Source organism: Lissotriton helveticus, chromosome 4_1 (genome assembly GCF_964261635.1).
Source record: "Lissotriton helveticus chromosome 4_1, aLisHel1.1, whole genome shotgun sequence".
NCBI lineage: Eukaryota > Metazoa > Chordata > Amphibia > Caudata > Salamandridae > Lissotriton > Lissotriton helveticus.
In genome coordinates this window covers 475,428,647-475,447,134 of record NC_136063.1, presented here as the reverse complement: position 1 = coordinate 475,447,134, position 18,488 = coordinate 475,428,647, and the positions used below count along the sequence as shown (strand labels likewise).

General features: G+C 41.4%; 1 protein-coding gene across 1 annotated transcript in view; it reads right to left on the bottom strand.

Moving 5' to 3' along the window:
- NBN (nibrin) overlaps nucleotides 1–18,488 on the bottom strand; it is a 429,498-nt gene that overhangs the window by 60,781 nt on the left and 350,229 nt on the right. Inside the window, exon 13 of the mRNA XM_078687062.1 lies at nucleotides 5,652–5,804. Coding sequence (XP_078543188.1) covers nucleotides 5,652–5,804 — 153 coding nt within the window. The remainder of the gene's footprint in view (nucleotides 1–5,651; nucleotides 5,805–18,488) is intronic.

Below are 18,488 nucleotides of genomic sequence, written 5' to 3'. Positions count from 1 at the left end.
GCCACCAAATATCAAGGAAGGAGGGTTCCAGTAATATCTCAGCGAATATGGCTGAATGTTCTGGAAATGGGGAATAATAGGGACTAGGCGGAAATAGGATAGGAACAGGTAAACAGAGAGGGAGAAACTAACTAACTAGCTAAGAAAAGAAATAATAACTGGGGAATTTACTGACACCGGACAGCGGAGCTAAGCCCGGCCGCCGGGTGCAGTACACAAGTAGTAGAAAACCAATAGGGAAAAACAATCCCCACCGGATGGCGGAGCAAAGCCCGGCCGCCGGGTGGAGAATGCAACCTGAGGACAATCAGAGAAGAACCCTCTGAAATGGATCCCACCGGACGGCGGAGCAAGGCCCGGCCGCCGGGTGGAGAACACAACCAGTGGATGACAAGGAAGTATATTCCGGCGTTGAGTGCAGGCTCTCTTTCAACACCGGAGAATGCTGTGCCCGGCCGGATGGCGGAGCTAAGCCCGGCCGCCGGGCGAGGCACACGGAAAGGGGAAGAGGGGGATAGGCGTTCTCGAGGTACGCCGAAGGCAGCTGAACACTGCCAACCAATGCTGCGTAGGCGTCTCCCGAGTTAGGAGAAGGCAGGGGACGCATACGCTAAACCGGTAACGGAACAGGGAAGCGAAACAGGAACTGCTAGGTCAGGCAACAAGGAATAGACGGAACCGGAAACAAGAGAAGCTTGACGCTAGAACGTGAAGCGTCGTTCTCTGTTTCCTGGTTCTTTAAATATCCCGTGTCTTAAAGGGACAGCGTAGGGGAGACCCGAGGCATGACAGTTCCTTGCTGTTTTGGGCGTTGTTGTCAAGACGATCCTTGAATGCTGATTTCTTGGTGGATCGGATGAGTTGGTGGTGTTTGCGGGTGGCGTTCTTGAAGGAGGCCAGGTTGTCAGTGGTTGGGTTTTTTCTCCAGGCTTTCTCAAGGGTACGACAGAGCTTTTTGGAAATCTTGAGGTCGTCGTTGAACCAGGGGGCTTTTTTGTTGCTTTGCTTCATTTGATGGTTTTTCAGGGGTGCTAATTCGTCAGCGCTGTGGGTGATCCATTGAGTGAGGTTGGTGGCTGCTTGGTTTGGGTCCGATGATTTGGCGGGAGGGTTATGGTGAAGCGATGTGAGGAGCTGGTCGGTAGTGATTTTGTTCCAGTTTCTTCGGGGGATAGGTTGTGGGGCGTTGTGGGTTGAGGTCTTTTTGTAGGTGAAGTGGACGCAGTTGTGGTCCGTCCAATGGAGAGTAGTAGTGTGATCGAAGGAGATGTGCTTGCTGGAGGTGAATATTGCGTCGAGTGTGTGTCCGGCAAAGTGGGTGGGGGTGTTGACAAGTTGTATGAGTCCGAGATTGGCCAGGTTGTCTAGAAGGTTGGTGGTATTGCAGCCGTTCTTCTTTTCAAGGTGGAAGTTCAGGTCACCCAATCGAATGTAGTTTTCGGAGGGGAGGGCGTGTGGGCTGATAAAATCAGAGATGTCTTCGCTGAATTGTGTCCGGGGTCCTGGGGGTCGGTAAATGAGGGTGCCTCTGAGTGTGGTCTTGGGGTCGGTGTGGATCTGGAAGTGAAGGTGTTCGGCGGCTGCGAGGTGATCGTCGGAACTGGTTGTGATGCGGATGGTGTTCTTATGGACGATGGCGATGCCTCCTCCTGTTTGGTTGGTACGGTCCTTCCGGATGATTTTGTAGCCGTCCGGGATGGCTATGGCGATGTCGGGGGCTGAAGAGGCGTTCATCCATGTTTCTGTGAGGAAGGCGACGTCCGGAGATGTGGTGTCGAGGAGATCCCAGAGTTCAATGGAGTGTTTGTGGATGTTGAGGAGGATGCACTTCAGATGGTTGTTGTCGGGGCACTGGTCGGGGTTAGTGCGTTTGGTGTGGGTCCTGATGCAGTCGAACTTGCAGGAGTGGCAGGTGAAGGGTCCATGGGTGAGTCCTGGGGCGGCTTGGTAGCAGTTAGGGAGTCGGCCGGGGTTGAGTGCTGAGAGGGTAGCGGCGTCGTATTTGATGCGGACGGGGTGGGTATTGCGGGGAGCAGGGGGTCTGGCGCTGGGCACGGTCCAGGCGCGGACGGGCGTAGACGGGCTTACCTTTGGCGCGCCTTCAGCGCGCATGGGGCGTGAACGCTGCGCACAAATGCGTCTGTCATATGTGGATAGTGGAGGGGGAGGGGCGAGCAGCTGGGAGGCGGGATCGTGGTGGAGGGGACGGGCTCCGAATCAAAACAACAACAAAATGGCTGCAAAATCGAAACCGGAGCAGGTTTGGGGCACAGACAGTGTTACGCTGTGGGCAGGGGCACTGGCACAATCAGGCTACACACTCTGGAGGCAAAGCGGGCCAACACCACAATGATTAAAATTATTACAGAGGCAATGCGATACAAATGAAGCTGATCAAGCGAGTGGTGCAATGGCAGATGCAACTAGATAGGCAATGCGAGCAGCGCAGGCACCAGATCGAATTCAATGAAGCAGAGCAAGCCAGCGCAGGCACCAGATCAAATTAAATGAAGCAGAGCAAGCCAGCAGTACAATGCAGCAGTACAACAATACCCAGGAGAGACCAGGTGTCGTAGGGAGCGTCCGCTTCCGATGGGATCAGGGCGGACACTAATGTATTATTGACAGTGGGTTACCCCGGGCACTTCACTCCCAGCAGTAGTCGACTGACTTAGAGCCTTTGAGCCGGTCTCGGGCTATGAGGTCAATTATGACAAGTCAGAGATATTGAACCTGACACTGGGTGCTGAGGAGGCAACCAGGCTATTCGCTCTCTTTGATTCCCGATGGGGCAAAATCTCCATTAGGTAGCTGGGTTTTGAGCTCCCGAAAACAATTGGGGACCACTTTCAAGCCAACTACCCCTCTCTCCAATCTCTGGTGGCTGATATTACAAAAGACCTGAACTCCAGGGGTAGTATGATGCTCTCGTGGTTGGGCAAGATTAATGCAATCAAGATGAATGTTTTTCTATGCCTCCTTTACTTGTTTCAAGCTTTAATGATATGGCTGAATGCCTCACACTTGAAACAACTCCAGCGTCAATTGTTGTCCTTTGTATGGAGGGGCAGGCCCCTAGGACTGTCCAGAACTTACTGGTTCCACCGTGAAGGGCAGGTTGACTGGCAATGCTCAGTATTCCTTACTATTATGCAGTGGCCCAATTGAGAGTAGTGGTGAAGTGGTCTATAAAAGCGTCTGAGAAGATCTGGCGTCTGATAGACCATGCAATTGCCTAACATCCCCTCTGGGACTTGGTGTGGATGGACAGGAGCCTCAGACCCCCTAACACTTACATAAGCACTTCAGTGTCCACAACCCTCTAACCATGTGACCTTTATGTGGTATCGCAAGGGTATGGGGACATATCCATCCCTTTTAAATCCCATTCATTATACCCCGTCTTTTTTCCTTGCTCAAGAGGGTCAGGCCTTTCGCAATACATATGATAATGCAGTTTCCAAGATGTTCCAGCAATGTAGGGAGTCATTTGACATTCCTGAAAATTAACAGCTCCGATATGCTAAGATGCAGTATTTGTTAGACACCCCACAATCTACTTTGGAGCCACTAGAGCCAAAATGCCCTTTGAGACCCTTTTCCACATATTGAGGGCACCAGGGGTTTGATCTCTAGTCTCTACTGAATCTAACTGGTGCACAATACCCCACCCACATGGCACCATAATAGGGATCGGGGAAATGTCTTAGGCAGTCAGATTAGGGGCAAACACTTGGAATATCTTGGCAGAGCCAATTCTTCTATTTTGATCACTACAAAGTCTGGTACAGTAGGCATTATACCCCCTACAGATTACAAAGCATGTATCATAATGCCTCTCTGAAATGCTGGCGACGATGCATAGCAATGGGAGAGGCATTGCACAACTGGTGGAAAGGTCCCATGGTCCGACCATGTCGGCAAGATGTTTTTAAACTGATATACAGTATTTTGGGATATCCGTTACCCTCTTCATCAGAAGGGGAGATTTAGGGTCTTAGCCCCTTCCGTGCGGGGGTAATTCCCCTGCTGTGCTGGGGGGCGCGCACAGCGCCCCGGTGCTCATTACGAGCTGAGCTCGTCATGAGGCACAGTGCTCGTGTGCTCATGACGAGCTGAGCTCGTCATGACCACACCCGTTTCCATGGAACTCTCAGCACAGCAGGGGAATTATCCCCGCATGCGAGCGTTCCACGGCTCATAACGAGCTGAGCTCGTCATGAGCACCGTGCCTCATGACGAGCTGAGCTCGTCATGAGCACGGAAGAGGTTAAGCCCAAAGATCTTTAGGCGATGACCAAACATGAGTGGCATATGGCTCTCCAGTGCCTAGGAGCACCAAAGCAGACTATAGCTCTCAACTTCAAGAAGGTAGACTGTCCTTCGCTCACTGAATGGCACCAATAATTGTGGCCCATGCTTGCAATGGAAAACCTGATCTGTAATATGAATGGAACACATTTATTGTCTGAAACCAGGTGGAAACTGCTATATGTTAAACGGAGTGGTTGTCCTCCCAGCTAGGTTCTTCCTCTGTGATGGAAGGCCCTGGGTTTTTTCACTGATGTAGCTAAACAGACTCCTTTATGGATATATCTGGGGACCTTGCAACAAGCTGAATTATGCTGTACCACAGACTGATCGTCCTGCCTGATCAAAACGACGACTGTACATATAATTTGGATGTTATCTATCCAGAACTGTGATTTTATGGCCATTTTGCCTGTGACATTTACCCTCTCACCTGAAAACTTTAATAAAAAGAATTAAATAAAAAAGCATTGGCAACCATATGCTTAAAGCATCACACCTCAGGAGCCTTAAATGGAGGTCTACAAATTAATCTGAGTAATTCCACATTTTAAAGGTTTCACATGGTACTATGCTGCTGGCAGGGTTGACCACACCTACAATGTCATAATATTCAGTAAGGTAAGTGAGTGATCCCCAACTGTGTCCACCAATTTGTTTATTTAAACATTTGAATATATCAGTCTTACTTTTTTAATCTATTAATAGTCCTGTAAACCTCATAGAGTAAGGGCAAGAGGTTATGAGATGCGAGAGAGGGTAACGAGATATGAGTTCGAGAGTGCAATACACAGATTTTCGATGCTTAAAACAGTGTAACATAAGTCAATTGGACACACTGCCGAAGGGAAGACACTAAATACCCTGGATTACTTTTCCTTTCATTGAAATATGTGCTTTATAACAATCACAGTAAAAACACAACATGTTTGGTAAATAAATATTTTCGCTGAGAACCTGCACTGAATTTTAACTTTCACATTTTTCATACCTTGTATGATACATTAGTGGTAGCTTGAAGAATATACAATTATTTACATTATTTTTTAGCAAATCAGTCAATTTGTAAAATAAATGCAAATGGTGATTCATTTTCGTCCAAACCGTGGCATTGAAATTACTATTGTAACTTATGTTCAAGTACGCTGGTTGCTTCATGTATTTATGTTGTGTTATAGTCTACCTAATAACAAACACCATTTTGTTTTTATTTCTTAAGTATAGGATTGGAAAATTATGATCCACTTAATTTTTATTAATAAACTCTATCACTGAGAATGCATAACATTAAAATCATGCACGTGTCTGACCTGATGATGAAATATGGCTAACATTCTTACCTTCTTAAATTTCTTGTAGTTAATTAGCATCCCGTTGCCTGTCTTCTCCTTCAGATAACTTTTTCTTGTTGGATTGCTGACAATCAGAGACTTAAACTCAGTCCGTAGTAATTTGCTTGGTAATGTGTCAGAATCTTCAAGTTTTTCAATGTTCTTAAAATAACATATTTGTAATTTAGGACAGGATAAGAAATACATGTTGATGAATCTTAGGAAGCCGATAATTCATATTATCTCAGGCAACAATTTTTGAGAATGCAAATGTATCCTTATTACTGAAAAGTGTCAAGTTTGTGTTTTATCAATTTGCATGGGTCAAATGCACAAAACATTTACCAAGGTAAGTCAAACTTGTGTGACCAAAAATAGAAAAATCTGTGCAAAAGGCTGAAACATGTTGGCGGTCCCTCATATTACTAGGCCCAAATCTATGAAACATTCTCCCACCTGCTACGAGTACTGCTCATTATTTATGAATATACCGAAAACAGTGATGGTCAACCAGTTCTACAATTCAGATTTCTAGAGTCTTTAGTGGGCAAAGTCAAATGGCAGACACCATGAAGAATGTGAATAGATATGCTTGGGTCCACATGCTACCCAGGCCTCTCCATATCTCCACTGAAAATTACATTCCATCAAGACTAATGACAGGCTATGGCAATTTTTCGTTGACAGCAGGTCGCAGTTGACACTCTTCTTTATTTTGAACACTGTCATTGTTTTGAACACATGCAACCTTCATCTGCTTTTCACCACATGTACGGAACGCCCCAAAGTGACTAATATGCAATGTGGTGAGTTCATACACATCTTTGAAATAAATAGATCAATAAATATGTATACTTTAGTGGGCTAACATTTCTGCTGTCCAACTGTGGCAAACATTCGGCCTACAACAAAACTCTTAATTTCATAGATGGAGCAAGGTGGCAAAACAAAATTGTGTGTACCCCTTGTGAAATCAATGTTCCATAACATTAACATTTACTAATAGTGTGTTGCGGTGTATTAATCAACAAATAGAATAAGATGCACATACATGAACATGTGGGAATACTAATTTTGCCTGCATGGAGCAATATAATTAACTAATCTGTGTCGTTATTGTGTTGTGAACTAATGCACAGCTTAAATATAAATAAAGGCAATATGAATGTGCTTATTGTACACGTTATTGTGCTGAAAAGTTGTTGGATATGTAAGTACAAAATGCATTTATGTGGCTTACCTGCTAGGTAATAACTAATAGGGAAACATTAGTATGGTGGGAGGTAAACAGAAGGGCTTCAGTACCATAATGAACATGAATTTGTGTTTGTTTCTATGATAGTTCCAAATGTGGCCTCTGAGGCCTACAAAATCTGGTTACTCTGGCTAACTGTGAGCAAGTGCTGGACTGCGCATGCGTGCCCAAAGCCTGCCAGCGAGAGTGAGCTGCCTGTACTCGGATGGGAAGTTCAAGGCTCCTTTGCCCTGAAGCTAGGATGATTGCCAAAACACGGACGGTCAAGTGTTCTGAACGTGGGAATATAGCTCTACGTTGCGAGTCAAGGAAGTGAGTAGGCCAAAGACTGTCCTAAACAATGCCGCATTATAATTTTGCTGATTCACTGTGAATATGATGTTGTAATGGTGAGGAGATGCTCACCCACCCTAAATTGTCCAATCAGAGCCCGAATTGGTGATGTTAGATACTTTTTAGATAGATTAAGTTAGGAAATTAGTGTATAAAAACCCCTGATTTTACTTAGAGGTAGTCGCTCTTTCGATTTCCTCTCGAAGTGCTGTCGGATTGCAGATCGATTCCTGGATGTAAGATACTTTGAATTATTTTTCTTGTTTACTTTGCAGGATTGAAGATGAGGGCGTTAGTTAGGGATGTTAGGAGAGAATGAATTTGGAACTATCTGTCCTTTGCTAAAATTATTAACTGACTTCTAAATAATTGACTGTTTTCTGAGCTCTAAATAAAATGATCATTCTGAAATAAAGTTTAACATTTTTACTTAATGAAGAAATAATCAATGCCTAAATGTCAGCCATAATGAAGTTTTGCTTTTAATAAAATTGGGAAAATGGAATATTAAAGCTGGTCTTGTGATTTTCCTATGCCTAATTTTCTTTCTAGCAGATCCATTGCCACTATGGTGGTGTGTCTGAATAAAGTTCATGTTTGTTAAAACCATGGTAAATTGTATAAACTATAGGTGTAAATAATAGCTGGTTAAATAGGTTAGACACTCCGCCAAATGTTACAGCATTACTCCTTTGTGTTTCACCAAACCTTGAAACCAAGTTAAGTAGAAAGAGTAAGTGTGCAGTGTTATGGGCCCCACTGACGAATGAGTGTGTGTTCGGAGGTTTTAGGGAAATGGTAAGTACTGATTAGAAATGATTTTTGGAGTTCCGCTGTAGCAGGTATATCTTGGTAGCAGAGTAGTGGTTGCTAAAGAAATTAGCTAGGGTTATGTATAAAAGTAACATATAGAATTTAATGTACAGAATTATGACTAATATTTGTTGAGTTCGTATTACGTTATATGTAGTTCTGAAAAGGCTTCCAAGTGTTGCGTGAAGCTAGTGCCTCTGTCTGCAGACAGAGGAAGTGTGGCAAGTAAAGTCGCACAGTGCATTGGTCTGTTTCAAAAAAGGAGTATCGTCGAATACTGCGATGGTATTGTCGCATATCACTGTTTAGGGACATTAGGTGTAAAAGGATAAATGTATAGTGAGGACAGTCTATGAAATGTTAGCCTTCAAGCAGGGGGATCATTGCATATCCTGATTAAAACTTACTGCTGTGAGAGTAGTAGGACTTAACCCGAGCTTGATAGAAGGGTAAAGGAGTGGGGTCTACTTTACTAACGAAAGAGGAATTCTGAGGTGGGCTAGAGGTAAGCGCTGCCTACTGGTGATACAGAGTTTGTGTATATATGATTAGGGATTTCTGTATGAACGTGTGTAAATGAAATTGCAATACACGTTCTGGTGAAACTCTAGGATTGTCTCTAAGGAGGTGAAAAAGATCTCTGTATGTGCTTTCCTGGAGAAACGAGTATGTTATTGCCTGATAGAAGGGTAAGGTAGAGGGTAGTGCTACTTTATTGAAGAGTCTAAAATTCTGTGGAGACAAGCGTCGTCTACTCCAGTTACAGAATACTTGTATGATTGAGAAATCTATCACTTTATTAGCGAAACAGGCAAATGGTATTGTTTTGTGTAAGTTACTAACTGATTTTGTAAAATATCTTGTAAATACGGCTTCTTGAAAAATCCCTGTAAAGGAGGGGTCAGCTAGCGCTGCAGAAGCCGGAGCGCTGGTGACCTCAAAAGTGTCGTGCTGGGATTGGTCCTCGTGACCAAGACAGAGTAGGAGCTGATTGGTACATCGCGGAAAACAGCGAGAGTTATTGGTTGAGCACTATAGTGACGTATCTTGTTCTAATTGGTGCGCTAGTGCAAACCGCGCTGTGATAGGTTGGTGTTACGGAACAGCAAACAGGGAAGTGCGTGATCTTTTGAAAGACAGAGAATTACCAGAAAAATGTCTTATTACTATTATGACGAAGACAAGAAGAAACCTTCATGGTTTAAAAAGTTGAAAAACATGTTTGTAAAAGACAAAGAGGTAGTTACGAGAGAGGGAAAAATACTTCCTTCGCCAAAAACACCTGCTTCTCATATGATGTCAAAATACGGTTACCATACGTGTGTTTGGTTGGAGAATTGGGTACGGTATACCAAGGATGATGGTGTGTTAGCTTTTCCAGAAGGAGGATCATTTGATTTGGCAATTCTAAGAAATCTGAGAGACAGAATGATGAAGCTTGAACTGAGACCTAGACCAACTCAATTTGAAGCATTGGTCGAATGGGAAGATGAGATGCATGAACTAGAAAGCGAGAGGTTAAGCAGGCATATCAGACCAAGAGGTAGAGATCGAGATTTATGGGGAGAAACACATGAGAGTAGAATGCGTAGATGGAGAAATGGTAACATGTGTGATGGCATGTATCCAGTCAGATTGGTGGAAGAATATGAGGGACGGAAATGTACAGAAAAGAAAAAGAACACAGAGATAGGGAATCAAAGTTATGGTGAAAGTGAATCAGAGGATGCTGTGTTAGAAGAAATATTAAATAGGAGACCGCCACCATATCAACCAGGTTCTTTATGGACTACCCCGAATGCTCCAATAGCAGATGAGAGAGTTAGTGAAACTCCGAGACAACCATCAAATTTCTGAGATTTCCCTGAGAGAGTAGAAACAAGATATGTCCCAAGTACACCGATAGGAGAAGTTAGAATTACAGGTACTCCTGTACAAAGTAATAACTCGCATAAAACTGTGCTAAGTGCTGAAAGGCGAAATGATGTACAGCCCGATATTTCTGATTATGAACGTTCTGGACATGAACTGATTCAAAACCTTACTTAGAATATGGAAGCAGTAACTGTCCCAGTAACAATAGGACCTGTGATTCCAGTATTCGAAAATCAAAGAATACAAGAGCCAAGTTTAACAATTCCATTACAACAGAGTCTACAGAAAGTAAAAGAGAATATTTATCCTGATTTGTCAGAAATAAGGTGGAATGTAAATGTAAATCCACCAGAATTGACTTTAAATCAAAGTTCATCATGCAGATACCCGACAGGAGCAGAATCTGACTCTGCAACCCCAGAGAGAAGTGTAGCCAAAATAGATTTAACGCAAACACCTATAGGGCCATTGGATAAAGAATTGAGTGATTGGATTAAAACTTTAAAATTAAAAGAGCAGGAATCAAAAGTGCTGGATGTGGCCAAATTAAAAATAGATATGGAAGAATTAATAATTGGAACTATTGGAACAGACAGATTAAAAACATATCAGGATGATGAGCTCATGTTTTTATGTAAAAGCATACCATGGAAGGCCAAAACAATGTATGATCAGCTAGAAGAGGTGGCAAGTGAATATGGAATAGAATTTTCAAAAATAAAATCATTGCAGAAGACATATCGAGTAGACTTTGCAGAAAGAGACACTGAGAACATGAATACTGCTGGGAGATTAGCACAAATAAAAGATTTAATTGTGCTGTTGTGAAAATGGGGAGATGTAAGTAAATGGAGGGTTAAGTGGGCAAAGAAGAAAGAAGAAACCAGTGATAAATCCACATTAGCTTTTCCAATCAGGGGAAAAGAGATAGTGGCAACTGAATTTCCCATGAGAGAGATACCTGGAGGAGGATATGTGCATGTTCCTTGGAGCAGACAAGACATATTGTCATTCACAAATGATTTTCCTAGGTTGAGAGAGAAACCAGTGGAATGGTATCGACAGGTAGACAGATTTGTAAAAGTGTCAAAAGTTTTATGGATCGATTTGGATGGACTGTTTGACATAGTGGTGCCAGCAGACCTATGGACAGAATGCAAAATATCTGTAGATTGGCCATGGGAAGAGTATCCCAGAGATAAAGTAACAGGAGCCCCATCACCAGATGTAACGCCAAAGTACGAACAAGTGATAGTATGGCTGAAAAATAAAATACCTCCAAAAGAAACTGATTGGGTGAAAATAGACAGGACCACACATACATGTACATTCATTCTATGAAAGATTGTTGTTAGTTTTCAAAACAGTATAGTGGTTATGAGGAACTGAATGAAAAGGACATGAGTCATTTCATATATAGATTTGTATATGGTCTGAGACCAGAAATTTCAGACATGATTAGACACAGCATGATAGGATGGCAATCGAGCTCAGTAGATAAAGTACTGAGACAGGCAAAATATTGCAGTGAAGAAATTGATGCAAAACAGAAAAAGCTGAAAGAGAAAGCCATGTGGGCACAAGTGAAAGTAGCAGAACAGCAAGTGGCGCACATGGAGAGTAAAAATACAGGGAATCAAGGTAGTTTTAAAGGTAAACCTAAATTAGTAGGGAATATTGATGAATTGAAAAAGAAATTTCCATGTTTCAATTGCGGCAAGTTAGGGCATTGGAAGAAAGAGTGTAAATGTCCGCCTAGACTTAATGGAGAAAATACATCATTAAATCCGCAGGTGCAGTTTGAGGTAAATCAACAGTAACCGCAACAACAGCAGATAGCAAATCAGCAAAGTCAGGTGCCACAACAGCCTCAGCCATACAGTGTAAACCAGCAGAGATACAGTGCAGAGACAGGATTCAGCGGAGGTGAACAGGTAAAAAGACCGCAAAGAGTGAATGCGTGTCCTCAGTATTGGTTACAAGAGGAGGATGGCAGTGAGCCGTCAGAAAGTTTCTGACGGTGCCTGAGAGAGGAAGAAGAGTGTTTACTTGGAGCCACTCTTGAGGTAGATCAGTCAGGTCCATTTCTGAGCGGAAATGTGAATGATGTGGAAATAACTTTCCTAGTGGACACTGGTACTACCCGTTCTACTGTTAGATCAGTGGAAGTTCAAAATCTTCCTCTCTCGGAAGAGACCGTTCAAGTAGTAGGTGTAGCTAACAGACAGATAAAAACTCCCTTGACAAAACCAGTTGAAATAGAAATTGGAACTTTCAAAGATATGCATCGATTTGTGGTGTGCGATAGTAGTCCTGTTAATTTGTTAGGTAGGGATATATTGTGCAAGATGAACTGTGCCATATATTGTTCACCGGGTGGCATAGAATTGCAAACTCCAGAGGAAGATAGTTTGTATAAAATGACAATGCTCATGATCGAGGCAGAGCAGGATAAGCTATTTCCTGTTTTTGATAAAGAAAAGATTCCGATTGAATTGAAAGAGGCAGTGAAAGAAGGAGTATGGGATTTCACTGGAAAAGGTATAGGTTTGATGAAGGGTGTTGATCCTGTGAAAGTTACAGTAAAAAAAGGTGCAAGTTACCCAAATATACCTCAGTATAAGATGACTACAGAAGTAATTGAAGGAATAACTCCAGTGATTGACAAAATGATTGAGCAGGGAATACTGAGAGAAATAGAGAGCAGTCCTTGTAATTCACCAATTATGGGATTGAAAAAGCCTAACGGAACATTTAGAATTGTGCAGGACCTTAGAAAGGTTAATAAAATTTTTGTCCCATGTTGTCCGATTGTTCCGAATCCAGAAGTGATTCTGTACCAAATTCCTCATGATGCCGAATGGTACGCTGTGATTGATCTGTGCAATGCGTTCTTCACTGTTCCATTGCATCCAAAAAGCAAACCAATTTTTGCATTCCGATTCCAAAATCGTATCCTTGCATGGTGTAGAATTCCGCAAGGGATACTGAGAGTCCATCGATTTTTAATCGGCTGCTAAAGAAATCATTAGAAAACTTGAGCATGCCTGGAGAGTCTGTGTTAGTACAATACATTGATGATATTTTGATTGCATCAAAAACAAAGGATGCGTGTGTAACTGACACCGTAGCATTGCTGAATCATTTGGCAGAAGAGGGACATAAAGTGTCTCCATTAAAATTGCAGTTTAGTCAAAATGAAGTACAATATCTAGGTCACAAGATTGCTAAAGGAATCAGACAAGTTACGGTAGAAAGAATCAAAATGATACAAGGAATGCAGCCACCTAAAACTCAAAGACAGGTGAGAATGTTCTTGGGAATGGTAGGGTATTGCAGACAGTGGATTAGTGGATTTTCATTGATTGCAAAACCATTACAGAGACTGACAAGAGCAGACATCAGAGATCCCATTGTTCTGACCAAAACAGAGATGGAAGCATTTGAACAGCTGAAAACTAAACTATGTGAAGCACCAGCTTTAGGAATGCCTGATTATGAGAAAGAATTTGAACTGTACTGCAGTGAGCGAGAAGGATGTGCATTGTCAGTATTGGTTCAGAGACATGGAAAATTGAGAAAACCAATTGCGTATTTCTCAGCTGTTTTGGACCCTGTTGCAAAAGCTTTGCCAGGTTATCTGAAAGAAGTAGCAGCAACTAGTGTAAGTCTGGAGCAAAGTGAAGGAATAGTGATGGGATTTCCTGTGAGGGTATATGTACCTCATTCTGTGGAGATTCTCCTCACTAGAGCAAAAACACAGTATAGGACCAACAGCAGAATGACCAGTTATGAGAAAATAATTTTGGGAGCTGAAAATGTGACCATTACCAGATGTGTGAATGTTAATCCTGCGACATTGTTACCTGACACCATTGAGGCAGAAGTGAAAGGTGAGCTTGATCACAAATGTTTGGATGTTTTGGAATATTGTACAAAGCCCCGACCAGATATCAGAGATGAACCTTTACCTGAATCAGACTTTGTAATGTTTGTGGATGGATCATGCCTGAGAACAGAGAGTGGTGTTTTAAGTGCTGCATATGCTGTTTGTACTGTGGCAGAAGTGTTGGAAGCATCTTGTTTGAGAGGAATTCATTCTGCTCAAGTAGTGGAGTTAATTGCTTTGATACGAGCATGTGAATTGGGAAAAGAGGTGAAAGTAGCTATAGTGACTGACAGTCAATATGTTACGGAGTTGTTCATGATTATGGACAGCTCTGGTCCCAAAGAGGTTATTTGACCTCTGCAGGAACACCTATTCGAAATGCTGAATTTGTGAAAACACTAATAGATGTGATCCATCTACCAGGGAAAATAGCAGTTGTAAAATGTTCAGGCCATAAAAAGAGTGAGGATTACATTACCCGTGGAAACAATTATGTAGATGCAATTGCAAAGCATTGCGCTAAAAATCAAATTTCAATCAATCGAGAAAAGTTAAAAGAACATGTTCCGAGTCCGTTAATGCTAACCACTGTAGTGGAGACTTGGCAGGAAGTGAAACAGAAACAGAAGCAGAAGAAAATGATATTTGGCTAAAATCAGGATGCAGACAAAGAGAGGAAGATGAAATTTGGGTGTACAAAGATGAAAGACCAGTAATGCACGATAGCATGATCTCAGACATGGCCCGAATGTACCATGGTCAGGCCCACATTGGTAGAGATGCTATGATTCGTCTTTTCAGACAAACTTGGTATAATCCCAAATTCAGAATAATTGCCGAAAGCCTGTGTCAAAGATGTTTGGTATGTCAGCAATTTAATCCAAACAGGAGAACCGTTGTAAGTTTGGGAACCATAGGACGGGAGGGTGGTCCATTTACAAGGGTTCAGATGGATTTTGTTGAGCTGCCTCCATGCAAAAGACTTAGATACATTCTTGTAATAATCTGTTTGTTCTCTCGATGGGTGGAAGCTTTCCCCACACAAAGAAATGATGGGTTGACTGTATCTAAACTGTTTTTACGCGAGATAATACCACGTTTCGGGTTCCCGGTGACGATTGAGTCAGACCGAGGCCCTCATTTTCAAAATGAGCTTATGCAGATGATCTGTGAAGCTCTGGACATTTGCCAGATGCTGCATTGTGCTTACAGACCTGAGGCTTCAGGAGTAGTGGAACAGGTGAATGGAACAATTAAAAACAGAATTGCAAAAAATTTGTCTGGCAACAGGACTTAAGTGGCCCGATGCCTTGCCGCTTGTTTTAATGACACTAAGAAGCATACCTGACAGGAAAACTGGACTAAGTCCACATGAGATTTTGATGGGCAGGGTGATGAGGCAGGCCTATGTACCTGTTGATAAGTTTTTGACAATTAATGATGACATCATACTGGATTACTGCAAAAATCTGTCTGATGTGGTAACTCCTGTGCTCCACCAGATGAGAACTGAGTCAAATTCCAAAGAGAAAAATCCAGCTCATGATCTAGTCCCTGGAGACTGGGTTCGAGTGAAAGTGCATCGCAGGAGAAATTGCTTGGTACCTCGGTGGCAAAAGCCACGTCAAGTTATCTTGGTCAGTACTACTGCAGTTAAGTGTGCTGGATTGAAAAGGTGGGTTCATGCTAGCCACACCATTCGTGTGCCTGCACCTGAATACCCATACGACGGTGAAAGTACAACTGACTCTGAAGCTGAACCAGAAAAAACTCCAGATACTGAAGATCGACAGGAACGTCGACATCTGGAAGTATCAGAAGCCAGTTCTGCGTCTGAAGGTGAAGGTGAAAGGGAGGTTGTGGAAATACCAGATTCAGAAGATCAATCTGAAGATCGAGAATTGGTAAAGGCAGACACCAGTAAAGACGCAAAAGAAAGTGAAGACAAAGCTGTTGAAGAGGAGAAAACTGAAGAGCAATCTGGAAACTCTGAAAGCATGAACGGAAATCCTGAGACTGGGGAAGAGGAAGTAACTCACAATAAGGATGAGATTCCAAGTACCAGTTATGAAGGTGTTCCTAACAGAGTAACAGAAGAAAAAGCTGAGTCTGATGAAGACAAAGACATTGTGAAAATCATAATCAATGATACAGTTGAAGATACTGAAAGTGAAACTGATGACAGTGCAGACGAAACTCCATTAAGAAAAAGAGCTTGGAGAGTGGAGCATAATACAGTAGAGCCAAAGACTAAGAAAGTCTGCAAAGGAGACAATTGGCCTAAAGAAACCGGTGGATTGAGATTTAAAATAGTAAACAAAACGAAAGAACCAGAAGAGCAAATGAATGAGATCACTAGTCGGAAAGAAACACTGGGAAAGAAAATAGAGACTATTCAAAGGCCAAAAAGAGTAAGACGTCCAAACCAGAGGTATAAATCACCTGAGTAGACGTACATCGTCCTACCACCAATTGTTGAGGTTAATAGCAGTCAAGAAAACCTGTACAACCCAAAGACGATTGGGAAAAGTGAGTAAAGAAGTCAACTTTAGAGAAAAGAGATAGGTGCTCAAAGTATATGATATTAAGTAAAGATTCTGAAGTCCTGTGAGACGGATATTGCAAATATAGAAGAGGTCGGAGTTGACATAAGGTCGAAGAAAACTTGTTAGAAAAACTTAACTATAGTATATTTTAGAATAAGATTGACATACGGTTGAAGAAAACTTGTTAGTGAATTGAGTGGTGTGCAACTTGTAGGTGACATAAGGTCGAAGAAATTGTGTTAGAGAAATATGGCAATCAGCAACCACAAGACAAAATGTTCTATTTTTTAGAAAATGGTGTAGATGTTGCTCAATATGTATGGGATTGTTGATAATATTATGGGTAATTTTAGCTATTGTTATTCCTTTTCAAGATAGTCTAACGAAATTGAAACCAAATGTGAGTCTAAATAAGCCAAGTGAGAAAGAAAAAGTTCATGAGACTTATGTGTACAAACCAGAACTGCATCAAGATAGGTCAATTAGTGACTACACAAAGAATACATTTTCAAAGTTGTTACTTGAGTATATTAAAACTATGAATGTTGATGATTGTTATGCTTGTGTAAAATTGCCAGCATCAGTGTCAGAAGGGGTGACCTATCACCACCTTCCTCTTACATATGGAGTGACTTGTAGTGTAATTGCAAGTTTGTTTTATCAGACTGGGAAATTGGAATATCATTATTCCAATGTAGATGAAATATTTGCAAAATTAAGAATTGATAGTACATTGAACAAAAGGAAACCTGCAAAAGAGATGGGAGAATATTTCTTAGAATTAGATGAGCTGACATATGAGTATGCATTTAACAATAATTTGACATGTAAAATGAGAATTGAAGAGAAAGCATTTTTAAATATGGTTGAGGAAAGAAGGATTGCTTACAAACGAAATGAGAAAATGAAACACTTTACATTAGATGATGAGAATCTTGAGGATAAAAATGTGAATGTGGCCATAAATATAGATGCTCCAATGTTAGGGAAATTTTGTATTAGAAGGGACAATTCAATGTATGATAATTATCTTGTGGGTGCAAGTCAATGTAAAGACATCTATAGAATTTTAGGGGGTTGGGGATTTGAAGGAGGAGATGATCCTGTTTTTCCTGGAATTTATTTTATTTGTGGGAATAGAGCTTACTATAGGTTACCAGACCATTGGTATGGGACCTGTTATGTGGGTTTGGTCTTTCCTAAAATTTTTCATGTAGATAGAGGTACTAATGGAAAGCATGAAATAGGTAAAGTCTTAAGTTGAAAAAGGAGAGAGAGTGTATTAGAACTAATAGGTGATGTATTTGGAGCACTGATACCAGCAGTGGGAATTTCGTTTAATGCAAATACAATCAGAAAATTGTCCACAATAGTTGATCGATTGTCAATAGATACTGCAGGAGGATTCCTGATGGTTAATACTGAATTGGTTGCTATGAGAGCCATGGTAATGCAAAATCGACTTGCCCTTGATATAATTTTAGCAAAAGAGGGATTTTAAAAGTGCAACATTGTTGTACTTATATCCCAGATAAAAGTCAGAATCTTGAAAAGTATATTATAAATATTACAGATTTGCATAGAGAAATTGAACCACTGGAGGTTGAAGGTGTCCTTGAAAAGTTAGGCAAAAGTTTCTCAGCAATTAAGCACTGGTTTCAGGAAATAGGTAGTTCAATTATAGGTAAAATACTAATTCCGATAACAATTTTAGTGATAGTGATTTTCCTGATAAGATTATGCTGTATATGTAAAGGTAGGAGAGATTTTAGAAAGGCAATAAAGAAGACAATTCAAGAACGAAATGCAAGGGAAAGAGAAAAGAATAAAATAGAAATGGAAGAAATAAGAGAAGATTTTCAAAGATTCGAAGGAAAAAGATACTAGAGTGTAGATGGTACTAAAATGAAGAATTCGAAACATGTTCTGCTAAATTTTCCAAAATTTTGAAATATGTTTGGTGATAAAATCACCAGATGAGGGAATTGATGGAGCAAGGTGGCAAAACAAAATTTTGTGTACCCCTTGTGAAATCAATGTTCCATAGCATTAACATTTACTGATAGTGTGTTGCGGTGTATTAATCAACAAATAGAATAAGATGCACATACATGAACATGTGGGAATACTAATTT